This window comes from Xiphophorus couchianus, chromosome 3 (assembly GCF_001444195.1).
Source record: "Xiphophorus couchianus chromosome 3, X_couchianus-1.0, whole genome shotgun sequence".
In the NCBI taxonomy this organism is placed as follows: domain Eukaryota; kingdom Metazoa; phylum Chordata; class Actinopteri; order Cyprinodontiformes; family Poeciliidae; genus Xiphophorus; species Xiphophorus couchianus.
In genome coordinates, this window is record NC_040230.1 from 22,531,770 (window position 1) to 22,551,487 (window position 19,718).

Here is a 19,718-nt window from a genome sequence, read left to right on the forward strand (position 1 = left end):
ACCCCTTAGCTTGATTGGAGAAACAGAAAAGCATGCGGTTGTGTGTGCAACACATTCAGTAAGCTATCTGTCTCATAGCACTTCACCAAGATTAATTTTTGCTCATATTTTTGCCAGTTGACATAATGCTTCCTTTTTCTTGGCTTGGCATGGACACAGATTTCAAACATAATTTGCTAGTTTTTCAATTGAACTGTGATTTAATTCAGTTTCAACCAGTGGGGGATACAATATCTTTCTCACACTTATTTTAGCCTTACTGTTTGCAGCGTGGCTGGCCAGTTACACAAAATGAGAGATTCCAATTTTTGATCATGACAAGTATGTGTTTCTTCTCACTTTTTTTACTTCCTGTTTTCTCCTTCTCGTTTATTATTGAGCAGCTGGTACTATACTTCTAATCTGGGTTCTGATAAACCCCACAAGGTAATTTTCCTCCTGGACAGACTCCACCAGCAGCGATACATCTATATGTGGTGAATTGCATCCTCTCCTCTTAATGTAAACCCAACTATGCTTACAGTTACAGTTTTTCACACGTTGCAACTGCACATTCATTTACGATTAATTTGCAGGCAATCAAGGCTAACACTTATCCTTGCAGGACATTGCGTACAAGCAGAAATGCACACATTCAATATAAACACAGGAAGGCCACAAGGGCAACCCAGCAGCAACCGCTAATGCAAACATGAGATAATATTAGCTGCCTCTGAAACAGCAGCTCATGTTTTTAAATACAGACCTGGGGTCATGAACTGCTGTATAAAAGCCCATCACAGTTATGAGCCCCGGCCGCTTGGCTCTAAATATTCCCCGGGGTCTAACTTCAGATCTGGAAATATGCCGGCAGGGTATTTTTGGTTGAGTGTTTACAGGTGCTTGTTTAGTAGCAGCAGCAGTGCCTGGAGGTTAGTAGGCTACCCACTTTAAGATGTTCAAATAAAGTCTCACTGTTGAATTTGTGGTTATTTTGACCAAAGATGGCCGGGACATTGGCGTCCTGAAACTGCCGACCATATTTGGGTTTTGTTTGCTGTTGTAGCAATAGTAAGAAATTGTCAAATGTCTGCAAATTGGTTTAATTGTTCACGTTGAACTAAGAAAAATTTGACATTTTTTTTTAACCTTGGTATACCTTGAAACAGCGACTATCCATTGGTAACAGCAGTTTGAGTCTGTTTCAGTTAATGTTTGTTTTGCACCAGATTTTTCATCTCAAAACTTGGAATTTGTTGGCTTTTTCTTTTAAGTCATCCACTAGATTTTCTGTTTTGTTTTTTTTTCTCTCTTCAGACTTTACCACTTTGCAACACATTTCAACTTTTATATCTTTTCACTAATGTATTTTTCTCTTATTAACTTTCTACTCAGGTTCTGGTTTGTACACCCTGTTCTCCAGCCTTACAAATCGTTGAGAGGTCTCTGAAACCATGGCTGTGGCCGGATGTCCGGATTACTTCCTGCATCATCCAAATTATCAGGTAAACACCAATTTCCTGTGTATTAGTTCTAATCTTCTTGAATAAGTTCACCAGTTCTGTTGGTGGTTGTTTGATGAACTACTGAGTGATTTTGGTCAAATTATACATGACTCCAGGTAATATGCAAAGCCAGACTTTAAATGTTCCAGAACCTACCTTACAGGATAACTTGCAAAAACTTAAACAAGAGAATATTCACAGGAATGACCTGAATTGTGTATGTTTTTCTTTTTTCACACTTATTTCACTCACTCAAGCAGCAGACACCAATGCAGTAGTGAGTAACTTCAACCACGGAACATGTGCATTTATGCAGCTCCATCTTAAAGCCGTGGGAAGACCCATGCTGAAGCTTTTACTTGGCTGTCCTTAAAAGACTGGGTTTTAGCCTTCAGATGCAGGTGGACTGCTGGGTTTTGACCTGCAGATCTGATTCCCCTAAGTTGAGCCATCCTCTCACTGAGCTGTTGTTAAGTCTACCTTATATAACATAGTGGAACATAAACTGGGCAGCATAAGAACCTTACACCAAAGTCATCCCCAAAATTGCAGAACTGGGGGAAAAGCTAAATGAGCAAATGTAGATAGTTCTTCAAATCAGTAGCTAAATGAAACCAACCATCAGCCTGTTTAAAAATCAGCCTAGCTTTTAGAATAACTGAAGAAATCATGGGACTTGGAGTGAAAAATTCTTTTTTTTTAATCATCCTGTCGATCATTCCAGCATAATGTTCCAGTAAGGAACATTAAAAGTCTACGTTTTGTAGAAAAGGCGTGCTTTTGGATTAGAAAAGTGGTGCTATTAGCCTAGTCTGGATATTGTTGGCCTCCTCATCCTGGGTCAAGGTTTATACTGTACCCTTTGAACCAAGAGCAAAAGGTTAGCAAGTTCGGCCTTAATGAGATAGAGAGTTTGGTGTTAATGCCCAGACCTTAAAGAGCGGTAAACCCAGGAACCGCTGAATGTGTATCCTTGATTGGGCATATGAATATTTGTGGAAGAGTGAAGTTTCATTTGCTGTTCCACAGAAGTAAACATTTTTTATTTAATTTTGTAGGCCTGTGTCTAAGAGGGTATAAATAACATCTAATATCTAGACATATGACCACCCATAGTGTTTATTTGTTGTGTATTTATAGTTATAATTTTGTTTTTGTACTTGCATCATTAAAAAGCTGCAGGATGTCTTTCAGGTGGAGGAAGTACGAACAGGTTTTCAAATATTTTGAACACAGAAAACAATAGTGGTCTTGGGTAGAATCAAAAAGTACAGACTTATAACTACAAAAACACTCTTCTCCAAAGAAGAGAAGCGTGCTTGATCACAAGCAATCTCTCTTACGATTCTCGAAAATAATTTACAGCCATCACAATTAGGCCTGTCACGATAACAAATTTTGCTGAGCGATTAATTGTCTCAAAAATCATTGCGATAAACGATAATATTGTTTGAAGACCTTTGTACACTTATTTAATGGAAATGACGTAATAATGCATGCGATTTCCTGCCAAAGTTAGATACACTTTATTTTCAAAAGAACACTAAACACTGGAACTGATAAACAAAATAAACAAAACAACCAAAAACAAAAATAAAGTTAATTCTCAGTCTCTATTAACAAAAAATGTACTTGAATAAAAACTAAACAACATAAAGCCAAAGTGGAAATAAATACTGCATTCAACCAAAAGAGTGCAGACTATAAAGTCTGTATATTATGTTGCCCTTCAGTAATAATTAGATTTAAATAGAGAAGATGGGCCCATCCACTACCTGATGCAATATTTCACACTACACGATTTTTTGCTCCTATTTTTCCCCTTACCACAATCTTAAAACGTTGGTCTTTCTAAGATTGTGTGGTGTGTTACTGTAGATCGTCGTTGCCGCTCCGATCTAAATCAGAGGTTTTCCCCACTGGGATCGTTAACTCAGCCTGTTGAATGTGACAGGTAGCCAATCAGAAAGCGAGGATTCTCCTCAGTGTTTTCTGAGGGGAAATTACGGAGGGGAATCCCAAACAGCTGACACTGCGCAACCCGAAGTCCAGCGGACATTGGAGATGATACTGGAAACAACATTAATGTTTATTCAACATGCAAAGAATATAGAAATGACAAGAGGAGGAGTTGGAGCGAAATTGCTACCGCAATAAACCCGGTAACTTTTCAGCTGTTCTTCGTTAACCTGACGTAAATAGGTTGTAATGATTTTCATTCAGTCAGGACTTTACGCTGACACTAGCCACATGCATTGCAGGTAGATTGTAGTAAAGCATTGATTAATGCCTAGTTTTAAAATTAGTTAACTGGACTTGTAGCCATTATTTTGCGCCCATTGTTGGACACCACACGGCAGGACCGAACCCGATCGAACCGTTATACCTAGGATTTCTGTCGGCTAGTATGTGGTCTCTCAGGTTTTGAAAATGGGCCGACAATCGGCCGACAGCTTGTAACGCTTGGGTTGTATTTAAGGGAGGAGAGGAGGCGGCAGCCTCGTCAGGGCGATCGAAAACGCACAACCACACTGGTACTGGGAAGTCCACAGTGTTGTCTTTTAATAAACACACAATAAACAAACCTTACAAGCCCGGTTGAACGGCTGCTTTATTATCAGACATGAAGATGAGCAGAGTCCAAACAACCCATAACATTACTAAAGAAAGTTAGGGAGCTAACATGTCCGTCTAGCACGTTTCTCCCACGCTCTCTACAGAGAAGCCGTGGCGCATACTTGTGACGTCATTAGCTTCTTCTTCTTCTTCTTCTTCTTTAGATTTTAACGGCAGCTTGCATCCAATTATGTTGCACTACTGCCCTTATTGACTCCTACTACCTACTCCTCAAAGACTCTTAAAAATCCCAGTGTCTTTTAAAAAACGAAAAATCTTCTTTTTCCCCTCAATATTATTCAGCTGATCGATCACCTTGTCAAATTTCAATTCCCTACTAACACCTAGTTCTGTTTTTAATAATCTTCTGTGACTTTCGTATTTCCTACATTTAATCAAAACATGTTCCACTGTTTCTACTTCATCACACCATCTACATAAACCAGTAAGGTGTTTCCCCATCTTAAAAAGAGTTCCGTTTAGGAAACTATGCCCAGTTCGTATTCTATTTATAATTATCTCTTCCCTCCTGTTTAATCCTCTGATCCTTTCTACATCGACTGTTTTTTGTATTCTAAATAAATGTCTTCCTTTAATTTCATTTACCCACCTATCTTCCCATATCTTCTTGCATTCTTTCCAAATTATACTTTTGCCTTCAGATTTAGATAACTTTATTTGCATAACAATATCATCTTGTTTAATTGTCTCCTTCGCCAGCTTGTCTGCTCTTTCATTCCCCATAATACCTACATGAGCAGGAGTCCAGAATAATACAACATTTTTATTTTGTTCACAGATCCTATGATGAACCGCCATAATCTCATATAAAATATTTTGATGATTTTTTGTACGTCCCTTTCCGATACTCGTCAACGCAGATAGAGAGTCACTACAAACTATTATTTTATTCCTATTAGTTTCCTCCACCCATTCTAAAGCTACTAAAATAGCACCTAGTTCTACCGCAAACACACTCAAATAATCAGATGTTCTTTTTGAAATACTAATCTTTAATTCAGGAATCACTATGGCTATACTGGTTGCTTCACTTTTAGGGTCTTTCGACCCATCCGTATAAATTTGCAAATATTCAATATATTTATTCTGCATGTGATTATAAAATTCTTGGCAAATATCTAATGTTTTCCTTTTCCTAATATTTGTTAGAGTTCTGTCTACATTAATATATTTCCAAGTCCATGTCGGTCTCAAAGGCCACAATACAGTTGGACTAAATTCCTTATAATATACATTAAAAATTTTCGCTCTATTATCCCCAACCCACCCAAAACTATCCATTTGTTTCTTTCCTCTTTCCCAACACTCTCCTAATAATTTCTTAACCGGGTGATCTGCATTATGTCCCTTTAAACTTATCCAATAATTTACCATTAGCTGCTGTCTTCTAATGCATAATGGCATTTCTCCCGACTCTACTTGTAATGCACATATAGGTGTTGATTTAACTGCCCCTAAACATATTCTCAGTGCTCGGGCTTGAATAACATCTAACTTTTTTAACCTAGTTTTAGCTGCTGATCCATACACCACACTCCCATAATCTATTCTTGATCTAATTAGAGACACATATATATTTCTAAGGGAATCGAAATTTGCACCCCATGTCAACCCAGCTAAACACCTCATAATGTTTAGAACCTTTTTAGTCTTCTCCATAATATGTTCTATGTGATTTCCCCAAGTTAGTTTCTTATCAAAAACTACTCCCAAAAAACGAAACCAATCAACCCTTTCTAACTCTTTCCCATATAAACACAACTTCTTATCAACCCCTATTTTTTTATTTGTGAAAAACATTACTTTTGTCTTTTCAATTGAAAATTTAAAGCCCCACTCTACTCCCCACTTACTCACTTTATCTATACCTTCCTGTATTTTAACAATAAGATGGTCCACATTTCTTCCCTTTTTCCATAATGCTCCATCATCAGCAAAAAGTGACTTACCAAAACCAATGGATATTTCTTTAAAAATATCGTTGATCATAACTGAAAATAATGTCGGACTTACCACACTTCCTTGAGGGGTTCCATTTTCTATTTTACATATTTCCGAAAACTGACATCCTATTTTAACTTGAATATTTCTATCCCTTAAAAAATCCCATAACCAATTAAACATATTACCTCCTATACCTATCTGATGTAATTTAATCATTAACCCTTCCCTCCATAACATATCATATGCTTTCTCCACATCAAAAAACACAGCAACAACAGTTTCTTTATTAATCTGAGCTTTTCTAATAACATCCTCTAAACATAAAATAGGATCCATTGTTCCTCTCCCTCTACGAAACCCACTCTGATACGGAGCAATTAAATGGTTTGACTCCAAATAATGTGTCAATCTCTCATTCACCATCCTTTCCATCAGTTTACACAGATTAGATGTTAAAGCTATTGGTCTGTAATTTACAGGGTTACTCTGATCTTTCCCAGGTTTCTTCAACGGAATAATAATAGCTTCTTTCCACTTACAAGGCAGTCTCCCCTCCTTCCAAATCTTATTGAATAAAATTAATAATTTATTTAAAACTTCCTCACTTACATGTTTTAACATAATATAACACACCTCATCCTTACCTGGAGCACTATTCCTAGTTCTATCCAAAGCTCTTTTTAGCTCTCCAATAGAGAAAGGATAATTCATCAGATCATTATTATTCTTCTTTCTTCTTAAGATTCCATCGTATTCCTTTTTAGTTCTCTCCCTTCCCTCCATTTCATTACCTAATAAATTTCTACCACTATGTATCTCCACAAATGTTCTCACTAACATATCAGCCTTTTCCTTGTCAGTTACAGCTACTATATCATTTTTATTTAGTATAGGATAACTCCATTCCCTTCTATCTCCTCCCATTTTTTTGATCATCCCCCAAACATCCCCTAGTTTTGTACTACTGCCAATTGTGTCACAGAAACCTCTCCAGTATTCTCTTTTTGTGCTCCTTATTGTTCTCCTGACTTTAGCTTGTGACTTTTTATATTCAATTAAATGTTGAAAATTATGAGACCTTTTAACCAATTTAAATGCTTTATTTCTTTCTCTAACTGCTTTCCTACACTCTTCATTCCACCATGGAACCAACTTTCTCCTATTTTTCCCTGATGTTTTTGGAATAGCCTCCTCTGCAGCAACTAAAATACCCTGACTAATCACTCGGTTCATACTTTCAATACTGTGATCATTTTGAACATTTAAAATTTTCCTATCACATAGGTTATAAAATACCTCCCAATTTGCTTTCTCAAATATCCACTTCCCTCCTATCATTTCAGGCCTATGCACCTGGCCCATCCTTATTTTGCTGATTATAATGTAGTGATCACTACCAAATGACTTATTTTTAACTTGCCAATCACATAGTGGAGCTAAACAGCTAGAAACAAATGTCAGATCTAGTACAGATTCCTTACCTGAATTTATATCAATTCTTGTCTTCTTTCCATTATTCAAGCAAACCAAATTATTACTATCTAGAAATTCTTCTAAAATGTTCCCATTATAATCTACTTTTCCACTACCCCATAATGAATGATGTGCATTAAAATCTCCACACCAAATAACATTTCCTTTCATATCCATCTCTTCAAGTTTACTTACCTCAAGCTTTTTACAAGGATTGTAAAAATTTAAAACCAACAGTACCTTCTCTTCCACCCATATGTCAGTTGCAACATACTCCAAATCTCCTTTTCTTCCAATAACTTTATACGGAATACCTTCTTTAATCAGAGAAAGACACCCTCCCCCATTTCCTTCTTCTCTATCATATCTAACTGCAATATATCCATCCAATTTGAAATCCAAAAAAGGCCTCAGCCAAGTTTCCTGTATACAAATTACATCAGGTTTTTCTTTTAATTCGTAAACAAACTGTTTAAAATCTTGCCCATTTGACAGAAGACTCCTCGCATTCCATTGCAATATTGAGACTATCCTTCTTGACTTGCCTGACTACACAGTTCTCCCCTTATGTCCTCCCACCGAATATTCTTTAAGTCTAAACTATGGCATGCTGCCTTTACAATAATCTGAATCCTTTCCGTTTTTGATTTCACATCCGATGTTGCATTTATAACTCCTGCAATAAAAGTCACCATTTTCTTTTTTTCCTCTTCAATTTTCTTTTCAACCATTACCATAATTTTTGAAATTACTTGCTTTTCTCCTGATAGAGATTTCTCAGTTTGTTTCTCTTTCTCAACTACTTTACACGCTTCTGCATATGTTACTTTCTACGTAACTTTTGTTTTCTGTATCACTGATTGTCGTCTCATTACCTCGCATCCCCAAAAAGCGACACTATGCTCTCCTCCACAACTACAGCACTTTGGTTTAACTCCAACTCCACATTTACCATAGTCATGGTCTCCAGAACAACGGGCACATCTCTTTTTACCTTTACATATTTTTGCAATATGGCCAAATTCCTGACAGTTGAAGCACCTCACTGGTTTGGGCACATATTCCCTGACACTAAATCTTATCAAGCCAAAGAAAACCTCCCTTGGCATTTCTTTTGTTTCAAACTCCAGCAACACAGCTTCTGTTTCAATCTTCTCTGTACCCCTTTTCATTCTCCGTGCTCCTTTTACTTCCTTGTTTCTTTCTTTCAGATTCTCAATTAATTCCTTCATATCAACACTTAACGGCACTCCTGTTATGATTCCTTTGCTTTCATTATTTCTTTTTTCACCCACTTTAACAACTGCTCTAATTTTGACTTTACATACCCATCCAAGCTTTTTTGCCTTTTCAACCTGACCTTCAGAATTACAGCCAATCAAAAGATTTCCGTCTCTCAGTACTTTAGCATGTTTAATTTCCCCAACATGTGTCTTAAGTGCTTTTGTTAGTTTAAGTGGATCAATCTTCTTGACTCCTTCTCCTTCATCAAATCTTATTATAATGTTCAGATTTTGTCTTTTTTGTGCTTCTTTTCCTTCCTCACTTCCTTCATTATCAGTGTCTTCAGTGCTGTCCTCATTTCCTTTTTTTCTCTTTCTTTCAGCAGCTCGCTGCTTCTTTCCACCCTTTCCCACCAATTCCCACTCTTTATCTTCATTCCGACCACTCCTTCCTTCCTCGTCACTGCACTCCATACTATTACAGTCACTTCTTTCCAAATCCAACGTCGTCATGTTCCGAATTAAGTCGCATTTAACACCAAAGTTCAGCGAGCTCCCGTTTCAAAAACCGACCGGCTACACCCTGCACCAGCTCCGCCTCCGCCGGCTGTCACTTTGAACCTGAACCACGGCTTCTCCCTGCAGTGTGTCTCCCCCACGTCATTAGCAATACTAAAGTATCTTAAAGAGACACTACACAATTACGGCTGTTACAAGCTCTAAGATCGTAGAGTGTGCGCTGGGCAGAAAAATTTTGAATTGTTGAGGCTGTTTAAGCTGAAAATCCGGCAGCGGATTTTTCTGTGAATCTTTTATTGCTACAAAATTTCCCTGTGGGAATGTACGGTCTCATATCTTGTGCCCGAGAGAAACATTTCTCCGAACTTCCTCTCTTGCACCTTATGGAAAGTTCTGCAACAAAATCTCTTTTATTCCGTTTCATCTCCTCTCCATTTCTGTCACAAATGATGCCATCACAGTGCCAAAGAGTTCAGTGCTCCTTATAACATTTTGATGGATTCAGAAGTTATCCACATTTTTAGTTTATAAGACACAAAAGCATTTTGTTTAGTTGAGACTTAAAGATTTGAGTTCTTGGATAGAGCTGGGCATCACCCTTTTTTTTTCTCAACAGTTTGGGTCGGTGTATGGAGGGTAATGTACAGTATACTCTCGTGTGCATAGTGCACAGAAGCAAACATGCAAAGCAGTCTGCATGCACAGAAACCCTCACTGGGCTGTTTACAAACCGTTCAGCTGTAACAGATGTACCTTGACTTGCTGAATGAGAAGACCCATTCAGTGTGAAATTCCAGAGTTATGGAAGATTTCTATCCTTGATAAAACTGCAGCCGTGACCCAAAACAGATTCACGTGAAGATAGCATTGATACTGAACAGGGAGGATTGTTTTGAAACGTTAATCTTTTTATAAAGTGAATACATTTTACGCAGGTTCTAATTTGAAAGAAAATTGTTAGCAGGGGAGGGGGGATAATTGATGTAATACGTTTTGGTAATATTTTTAGAAATGACAGTGTGACCTAATTCTTCGTATGCCGAAGTAAAACTAAATCAAAGTGAAACACTGAGCTGCTGTGCAAGCAGAACGTAGGGAATGTTTGCCAAAGAAACAAGATGTTCTGTAAACTACCAGTCAGTCCCTCCAAATCTTTGTTGGATCACTTGGATAAACATTCACATTTGCTGAGTGAAAGCTGCAGATAGCTGAATCATTTTGGGTTTGGACGAGAAATTACATACGTTACTAAAGTATGTGAACATATTTTATGTTCGTTTAAAAAAATGGATATAATAAGATTCTGATTCCACTTGATACACATATTTGTCACAGTTAATTATTCACTGGTTTTGTAGATTTGTTCACATGTCATTATGAAAAAGAAATGGAGGTTTAGATCCCTTCCCTGACATTAACAATTGTCTTGTATGTAGGAATGTACAGTACATTAGGTAAATAAGACTTCAGCATTGTCTTCCTACATTACATCTCCGTCTGATACTCTAACTTAAATAATTTGATCACTAACTTAGCTAGGGTACCTAGGATAGGTTGGACATGATAGAAATATTTAACAGCATGATAGACACAAGAACATATATTCAACTGCTTTAAAGTTGAAGTACTATTCAAATGTTGCTGCAACAACGAGACATTCTTCTTTTTCATGCGACACTGTCCACATGCTCTGTTTGCACTGACGGTAATTCATTCACCTCAGCTTACCAAAAGCTTGAAAGGCAGCCGCTACAGGCATTATAACTTACTCTCTGATTAAATCAAGTCCACAGCTGGGGATTTTCTTCACCCAGATTTGAGCTACACAGAATATTCATGAACATATACTTCAAAAAGGACTTAATAATTCTCAACATGTCTTCATCAGCATAAAACAGGTTTTTAGTACACGGTGCGCTAGAAAACAATGTGACTGCAGCTTTTGTTGTCCTCAACCCATGCAGATGTTTCCAACTCAAAGTATTCTCTGAATATTTTTACTACATTCAGAATTATAGGTTTGCTTACATTTTTTAGATGTTTTCCCCAGTGGATTTTTTTTCCCTTTTGTTTTTGTGCATTACATAACTCCTGTTAAGTTGAAGAGATGTTTGACAAACTGCAGACTGTGAAAACAGCTTGGCAACGTAATGAAATTACATCATTTGACCTGTTGAAGCCTTTATTGCTTAACCTGAGCCAGCATAAATATAGAACCAAAGGTATTGTTTTGGATCAATTTCAGCTGTTCCCTGTTGGCCTTGATGACCTCAGTACTGAATCAAATCCCAGCTATTACATTTAACCTGACTCTAACATCTTTTAAAGGTGTAGTTCAACATGTAGACCTGATCTTTTTTTGTTGTGTTGTTCATTTGAGGCTCAATCTCCACAGCTTTGCCTCTGCCCTGCTTTCAGGGCCTTAACCTTGCCTCTGACCCTCTTCTGACCCCTTTCAAAACGCTGTACCCTCAGCATCTTGACTCCTGAGCACTCCTTTCAACTTCTTCAATATGTAAGGGTTTTTGTAAGCTCCTTGTCCAAACTTTGTCTGACCTTGGTCCCATTACGACCCATCTTTAAAGACTTAAGCATCACATGGATGTCTGTGTGTTTTTAGTATCGTTGAGCTTTGTTTCTCTGTGACTGTGAAGAATGTATGAAAAATGCAAAGGTACAAGCCATCCATGTATTTCTCCCAGCTACATAAAAATGAAAAATACTCATTTATCTTACCTTATTATTTTTCCTACTTGTAATCTGATGCTGCCTTAGATTAGCATTAATTTAGCTTTCAATGTTCAATCTAGCTTTTTTGTTGGTAAGTGAAATAAAAATCTAATTTCTTATGTTTGAGTTTATTTTTATTTAGATGTTTATTCCCAGACAGTTGTTAATGCTGCAGTAGGGAGTTTTGACAAAAACATTTTGACTAAGCACTCCCTGCACAATCTGTTCAGGAAGCACAATCCATTTATTTGGCTCATTTGCACATGTGCTGAAGAAATCCAACACATTATTCTTACACTTCACATCAACAAAGTGTAACGTATTTTTTATATTAATTGACATACTTGCTATATTACATATTTTTATAGAGAATGATATAATTTTCTTTATGAATAATTGTCATAATTTAGTTAAAAAACTATAAGAAGAAAATTGTGTGTTGGACTCACTGGACTGTTAGCTATTAGCTACCGTCTATGCACGATCTGGTGGACTCCTCATGGATGAAAAAAGGACCTTTATTTTTACAATGATCACATCTTTTATGAAATTAACCAAATGTTTTATTGGATTGTACAAAACTGCATACCATTTGTTCATGGAAAAAAGTAACCTGGTATCTTTCTTGATGCTTGATTATTGTACAATGGCCCATTTACTTGATTTATTTATTTATTTTTAAGCAGTATTGAGAAAATGCAGTTAAACCATTTTAAACTTTATTCCTTGTTATTGTCTTCAAATCAAAAGCAAACAAAAATACGCTCCCTAGGGGTATTTCTGTTAGCACATGCGCAGGTTAGCTGATGGTATGGATTGTGCTTCCAGAACAGATCGTGCAGCGACAATCTCTCTCCCTTTGCAATCTTGTGCACGAATGAGGGATGAACATTTTTATAACATCTTTAGTAAGAGTTCCTTTTTGTGTTGCTTTATTCCAACTCACAAAAGTTTATTTTTTTATTTTTATTTTTTTTACCCATTTCAGCAGGACAACATAGACCGCTCATCCAATCACCGACAGGCTGACCTCATTCGTCCAAGCTTTCAGCCATCAACCAATCAGAGTTCTCCAAACCATCAAGGTTAGTGCTCTCTACCAAAACAATATTTATGGACACGTATTTGTTGTTACTGTATGTGTGGCAATGTTTATGCTTGTGAATAACCAGTCTGTGAATAACTGTATTATGAAACTTTAAATTGCTTATGACAAAGATACACACATGTTGACAGATTTTCTCGCCACAGAAGGATTGGCTGTTTATTATTCTCTACTGTATGCCAGACCTGGGTCACTGCCTACAATCTATATTTGGGTTTCTTGCACTGTAAACATTTAAGCTGTTCAAAGGGTGTTCTGCATAGACACCGTGTGCCAATTTAATTATTCTGTCTAACTAATTGTGCCATACAGGGTCCATCCATGACAATCGGAGCATGAGATTTAAGTACAATATTGGCTCAGCATGAGAGGTAAGGGCGGGGAGTCTGTGAAGGCTCGATCAGTGAATGAGAGCGCTTGGCTCAGGCATGGGGAGTAAATGGAGCAGAAATTACATTGTCATTTTTCAGCATCAGGCAGGTTGGATGTAACTCCCAGACAGTGGAATACAGATGACTTTAATATAGCAATATTTGTGTTCAAACAGAGCAGTGTAAATGGTGTTTGTGTAATGATGCGGTAATGATCTAGCAACATTAAATCATTTATAATTCTTTCTCTGTTCTTTCGAATGCATCACATGATTAAAACAAAGAAGTACCTATAGATTAGTAAAAAGGCTTATTATTAAAGTTTGACCTGCAGATGATGTGTGATTCTCCAGTTTTGTGCAGGTGAGTCAACATTTTTGCAGATTCTGAATCCTCTTTAGGAAATATAGGAGGACAAATGAACTTTTATAACAAAAACAAATTTGTTACACAGTTGACATTTTAAACTGTCTTTATTTTGTTAGCAATTTGCTCATGTACTGCAGCCTACATTTGTAAAACAGCAGGAACTGGACATATTCCTTAGAAAATGCAGAACGGTACCATGACTCTCATAGCTGCCAACTTTTCAAAGTCCAGGATGTTTCATCACAGAGGTTGGAAGCTCAACAGCACAAGGAAGAGCTTTCATTTGCTTCATTTATCCTTCCAATATTATTCTGAAAATCTTTCTCACGCTCTTTTCACAGCATGAAAAAATGAGACTTAGTTTACTTCTAAATACTTTCTTACATTTCTGTGCTTCCTCTGACTTCATCTGCAAACACCTTGCCGGCAAACTGGCAGTCATCTTAGTTCAGTGACAACTTTGATACACAAAGACTGGTTTCTGCATTGACTGGATGCAGATTTTTGTATTTTTTCCAACCTGCCAATCGCTGTTCAGGGCCAAAAAGCTTAAAATTGTCAGAATTTAGTCAATAAATGATGTGTTTGCTTATTTTCAAATCAAAACTCCACTCCACTTCAGTTGTTTCACTTGACCACAGGCAGACATCTGTATTTGCATAAATTGTAATTGTACATATTTCTTATTGCATACTGCTTGTTGTTTACCTTTAATTTTAACCTGGCAGGATCCCATTGTTTTCCCTCTCACATTTAGAAACATAAAACCTTATCACTGGGAGGAAGGGCTCTTTTTTTTATCTGGACATGTGCTTGTGCTCCTTATCTGAGATAGTTTATTGTTGATTGTAAAACTTGGTTGGCACAATTTTTTATTATGTTCTCACATATGAAATCTTATATTTTTAAAAAAGTGATATATTAGTGTTTGCATTGACTGTGGCTATAAAGTTGTTGGTCAACTATGAGATAAAGTTATCTAAAGGGGACTTTGTGAAGACTGTGGTTTCATTGGCAACCTCTTAGAATGACCAGAATGTTATGTTCTCAAGATATCTTTCTGAGATGAGGCGGTCACATCCTGTTCCTTATTGTATCAAAGTCACTGATGGTGTTAGAATGGCACACTTTGTTTATGTGAAAAGATAACAATAGCCTTTTCAGGGCAATGGGAAACTCAAGCACATCCCTGCTGCTGTGATGGCTCTTAACACTTTTTCCTTGCATGGAGACAAAGTAGCTGTGCCAATGAGATATACATGTATATTCTTATGTAAACGCAGAACACTTTCAGCAGTTAGTTTTTTACCTTCGCCAGTATTATTGACTTTGAAAACATTCCCTCCACATGCCATGATCATCCTTTCACACATACATTCTTGCAGCACTTGCTCAAGAAGTAAAGAACCATAAAAAGCCTGGATCTTATCCTACAGGTGGGTAATAAACTCTAAAGGGACTGAAATGCTTCCAGCAGCTGTAATAGCATTCACAGCAAGAAGTAGTGTAGCATCAGCTGAGGTGTGAGTGCCAGCATGCAGCCGAAGGAATGAGTTGGCACTAATTACCTTAGTACACTGCAAGAATATAAATATATTGTAGACTGTACAGTGAAAGCAGCAATAGGTGCATGAAAAATTCTTTAGAAAATGACAGGAAACACCAACTCTGTTCAAGACTAACGGTCTGTATTGGGATATTTTTGTTTGGACCATAGAAAATTAACCAACAGGATAGTCAGGGTTACACACAACAACTCAATTAATTAATCTCTAATGTTGCAAATGATCAATCTCAGATAGGATGCATGTTGTCTGTCCTGTCTCTTGCAATGATTCCTGAAAAGGTCAAGCTTTCAAATTATTGATGTGAACATCTACCAACCTTAGTCTTTCAAGTTATTGGGATATAATGTTCACCCCATTAAAAATATAAAACATTGTGTTTATGTTCAAAAGTAGTAGAAAATATGCTAACAATGTTAATAACAAGAAGTGCTTTTATTTTGAAGAACCATTCATGTCTTTATGCATCTTGTAAATTGTCCACTCTTTTACTTACAGAGCAAAATATAGGTTTAGTGTCTACCCGCCTCCCTACTTCGAAACAGATCATGGTCTGCAAGGTCATTTGGAAACCATATATTAAATCTGCATTTAATGTTCCAAGATTTAGAATAAATTTCAAAATAAAGAGTTGGGGAATGATCTAGTGCTTGGTCAAAAATAAAACACAATATGAGGCTTGAGTCCCAGACATTGAGTTTGAGTCAAGTCTACAGTAACTAATATACAAGTCTGCATCTAAGTCTAAAGTCTTAGCTGCTGACTTGAATCAAAGAAAATGGTTCCCTTTTTTCAGATGCAATTAAGCCCAATATTATTCATACACTTGAAAGATTAAAATTTCAAATTACCCTACAAAGCATTAATATTACTTCTTGTACAAAGAAACATCTTAGTAATATCACAGTGCATTACTTTCACCCTAAGCCTAAGTATGAATAATTAACTGTATACTACATAGATATATGTCCCGCCCTGTTCTTATCCCATGCTTCTTTTTTTCCTCTGTTTGTCCTGTTCACATTCTCCCTTTGCTCCTCTTTGACCCTCTCCCTCCCATCTGGAGCCTTGGCCCACAGTGGGTGTGTGTGTCATTACCAGAGGTATTGTAGTGAGCAACCCCGAACCAGTGCACTTTACAGTGTACTTGCTCTGGCATCGCTCCCACAGATTGCCTTTGAATAGAAACCCCTTTGCCAGGCTTGTATTCATGGGCCGTTGATCCCCCTTATGTGTGTGCTGTTCGTGTGTCTGTGCGTGTTCAGTTTCTGTACTGTAAATGTAAACCCCGTACTCTCCCCTTTTTCTGTTGGAGAAAGACCCCTCCTTTTTGTTTTGAACTAGAGGGAACAAGTCCAGAATCCATAGTCTACATCCCAGGGTTAAGAAGGGCCATATGGGGCTTCCCTTCTCAACAATAGTCTTGTTTTTCTCCATCACTCACTGACAAATGAGCAAAAAAGGTATTCAGAATAAGCTTGATTCAAATTGTCGCCAAGCTATTCCCCTTCACAGTGTATCACTGTTATTTAGAGTGGCTTAGGTGGAAAATCGATGTAAGCTGTGTTATTTATAAAACTTATTTGCTTCCTGTAGATGTTCAGAGGAGTAAGGAGGGGGTATCCTTCGAGAAGAAAGCGGTCGTAAAGGGATTCAACTTATGAGAGCAAGAACTCTAATATCATTGCTATCTAATGAAAAATCCAGGTTTTATATTTAGAACAGGCTGGCACAGTATTTGTAATATAAAACCGTAGATGGAGCATAGTCACTGAGCATAGTTAAGTCTGGGGCTGCTTGATAACAGAAAAACAAATAATTGCAATATAGTTGCTGGAAATTTACTTTTTACGACTTTTTCTCCTCGTTCACAATTTCCTCACCACTTTCTGTGAGTGGAACTATTTTGTCGACTGGATCTACATGAAATTTCTACATCAAAAACAATGAAAGTCCCTTAAACTGGGCAAATACAGTATATTGTTTATTGCATCTCCCTTGAAATATAAAATAAAAACAGCAAAGAGGTTCTTTGGGATTGTAAACTTCAATAAATTGATTTTGTTTTTAAAGCAGATGGGTGTAGAGGCTTTGGACACTTTTGGAGCACTGTTTAATCCAACATCTGAAAACTGAAAGGACATGGCACAGTTGCAAACGTGGCCATCCCTATGAACTAAGAGGCCATATGAAGAATGAAAGCCAAGACACCGATGTTAACTTTGGAGAAGTTGCACAGCTCATGTGGGAGCTATATTATAAATATTAATGAATGAGCCAGAATGTAGTTACTTCCACGTGAGTCTACTGTCTTTAAGCAGAGATAACCACACCTCTTAAAGAAAGAGTGTTTTATTTTAGGGATGTATTTCCTGATGGAGTGTTTGGTTGGTGTCCTCATATCTATTTACTGCGCAAACCATTTCTGTGTGTCACTCCCTAATTAAATTTCTACAAGAATTAATGCCCCGGTTATCTACGTTCATCAATACTAGTTATTTATTTCATATTGATGCCTGAAATGTAAGTTGATGATGGTTGAATGAAGCTGTCCCTGTTTGAGGAATGTTTTTATCTGTTGCTGATTGATTGCTTAGTTGCGCAAACTTTTTATTAGTTGAGTGAAGGTTTAGTATTTTATTTTGGATTTGAGTTCTGTTAGCTGCTCTTGTTGTGTTTGAATCCTAAGGATCTTTACACCTCAGATCACACTTTTTACTATGTCCACTTCAAATTCAAAACCCTCATTGTTTTTAATCCTGTACATGCTTGCCTACTCGAGGTGCATGCTCTCAGTGTCATCAAATAGTCCTTTGCTTGTTGTGCAATCGTGAAATGCACCGGTGACTTCAATTGTATGATTGATAGTGACGCACAAATATTTCATCCCCCCAAGTAGTGTAAGGCTTGCATTTCCTTTGTGTGCAAACAGTTCTGCTAATCCAAAGGCCAAAGTAGGTCAGAACTTTTTCTTCTGTTATTGCTTACTAGCTTAAGGGGACATGGCTCAACTAAGGAGAATACCAGATGCAGACCGATTGATGTATTCAAGTGGAGTGCTCTCACACAATGTGCTAGGCATTAGACTGATTCAACTTTATATTAGGAAATGTATTTGTATGTATTAGCCAGTCTTTGCAAGTTTGGCAGCTCTGTTCTGCTGCACTGGTGTCTCTTTCTCCTTTAGTCTGACTTTTTATGCACCATGTGTCTAGTGGTATATAGCCCTTTAGCTCTCCAGGTTATCTATAAGTAGCTGCTTCAGCTTTCCTGTCACTATTAATACCCAGAGATTAACCACCTGTGACTCACAGGCACCTGTGATACGACTGCCTGACACGTTTTCAGGAAAATCTCCGCTACGACAACACTAAAGGTTTTAATGGGTAGCTTGGAAGAGAGAAATGAGAATATTTACCGCAGCTCTGAAAGCTCCTGCTGCTGTTGTTCCCCCAGGCCTTTTTCTTTTTTTTTTCCCCCTTTAAAAAGAACACTGTTGTATCTCTGCAGTCGCTTTGAAGCCCCTCAGATGCAACCTGAAACCTTACATCCATCAAATTACTGTTTGTGTTTCCTCAGTCAGCCTTTCTGCTTAGGAATGGGACTTTTACTAACTTTAAAGTGGCCTGACATCTGCAGCAACTCATATGATGCAGCTGTTTGAACCCGGAGCTGTGAAGTCGCTAAGCTATAGCTTCAGCTAAATACACCTGAGAACTATTGAACGGTTAATTTACATAAATCAAAAATGTTAACAATAAATTCATTCATTAACCCTCCAGGTAATAAAAACTCCAAACTGTTTCTCACAAAATTAGAATATTAAAATGGCAGTACAGTATATGAAAAACATAAAGTGTGACATGGAGGTGATCAGCCTGAAAACAACAATCTACTTTGGTTCTGACTGTCTCCACTCTTGTCCGATGTTGTGGGACATTGACTGCCAAATGAAATTCTAAATTTATTTTCACGTCTATGTGTGATGGATCTTAAAGCTCTGACTCCAGCTGCAATACCCAACTTGTGACCCAAATTTTCCATTAACAAACCTTCTTGAGTCTGGGATCATTACTGTCACTTGTGCATCATTTTCTTCAAAATTGTTTCCTTCCACTAAACCTTCCCATTGAAAACACTGGATACAACACTCTCTTAATAGTCATGTTCTTCAGCAATGACATTTTGTACCTTACTCTCATTGTGGACAATACCAATGAGTGAGTTTTAGTGTCTATTTCAGTAAATTCTGATGACTATGTTTTGCAGATAATTAAAATAAAACTGTAATTATGGAA

At 37.3% G+C, this 19,718-nt stretch overlaps 1 protein-coding gene across 1 annotated transcript in view; it reads left to right on the forward strand.

Annotated features, from left to right (window-relative positions):
• LOC114141674 (growth factor receptor-bound protein 10-like) overlaps positions 1-19,718 on the forward strand; it is a 74,486-nt gene that overhangs the window by 12,706 nt on the left and 42,062 nt on the right. Inside the window, exons 2-3 of the mRNA XM_028012363.1 lie at positions 1,375-1,484; positions 12,999-13,095. Of these exons, the coding sequence (XP_027868164.1) occupies positions 1,434-1,484; positions 12,999-13,095 (148 nt within the window). The 5' untranslated portion in view covers positions 1,375-1,433. The remainder of the gene's footprint in view (positions 1-1,374; positions 1,485-12,998; positions 13,096-19,718) is intronic.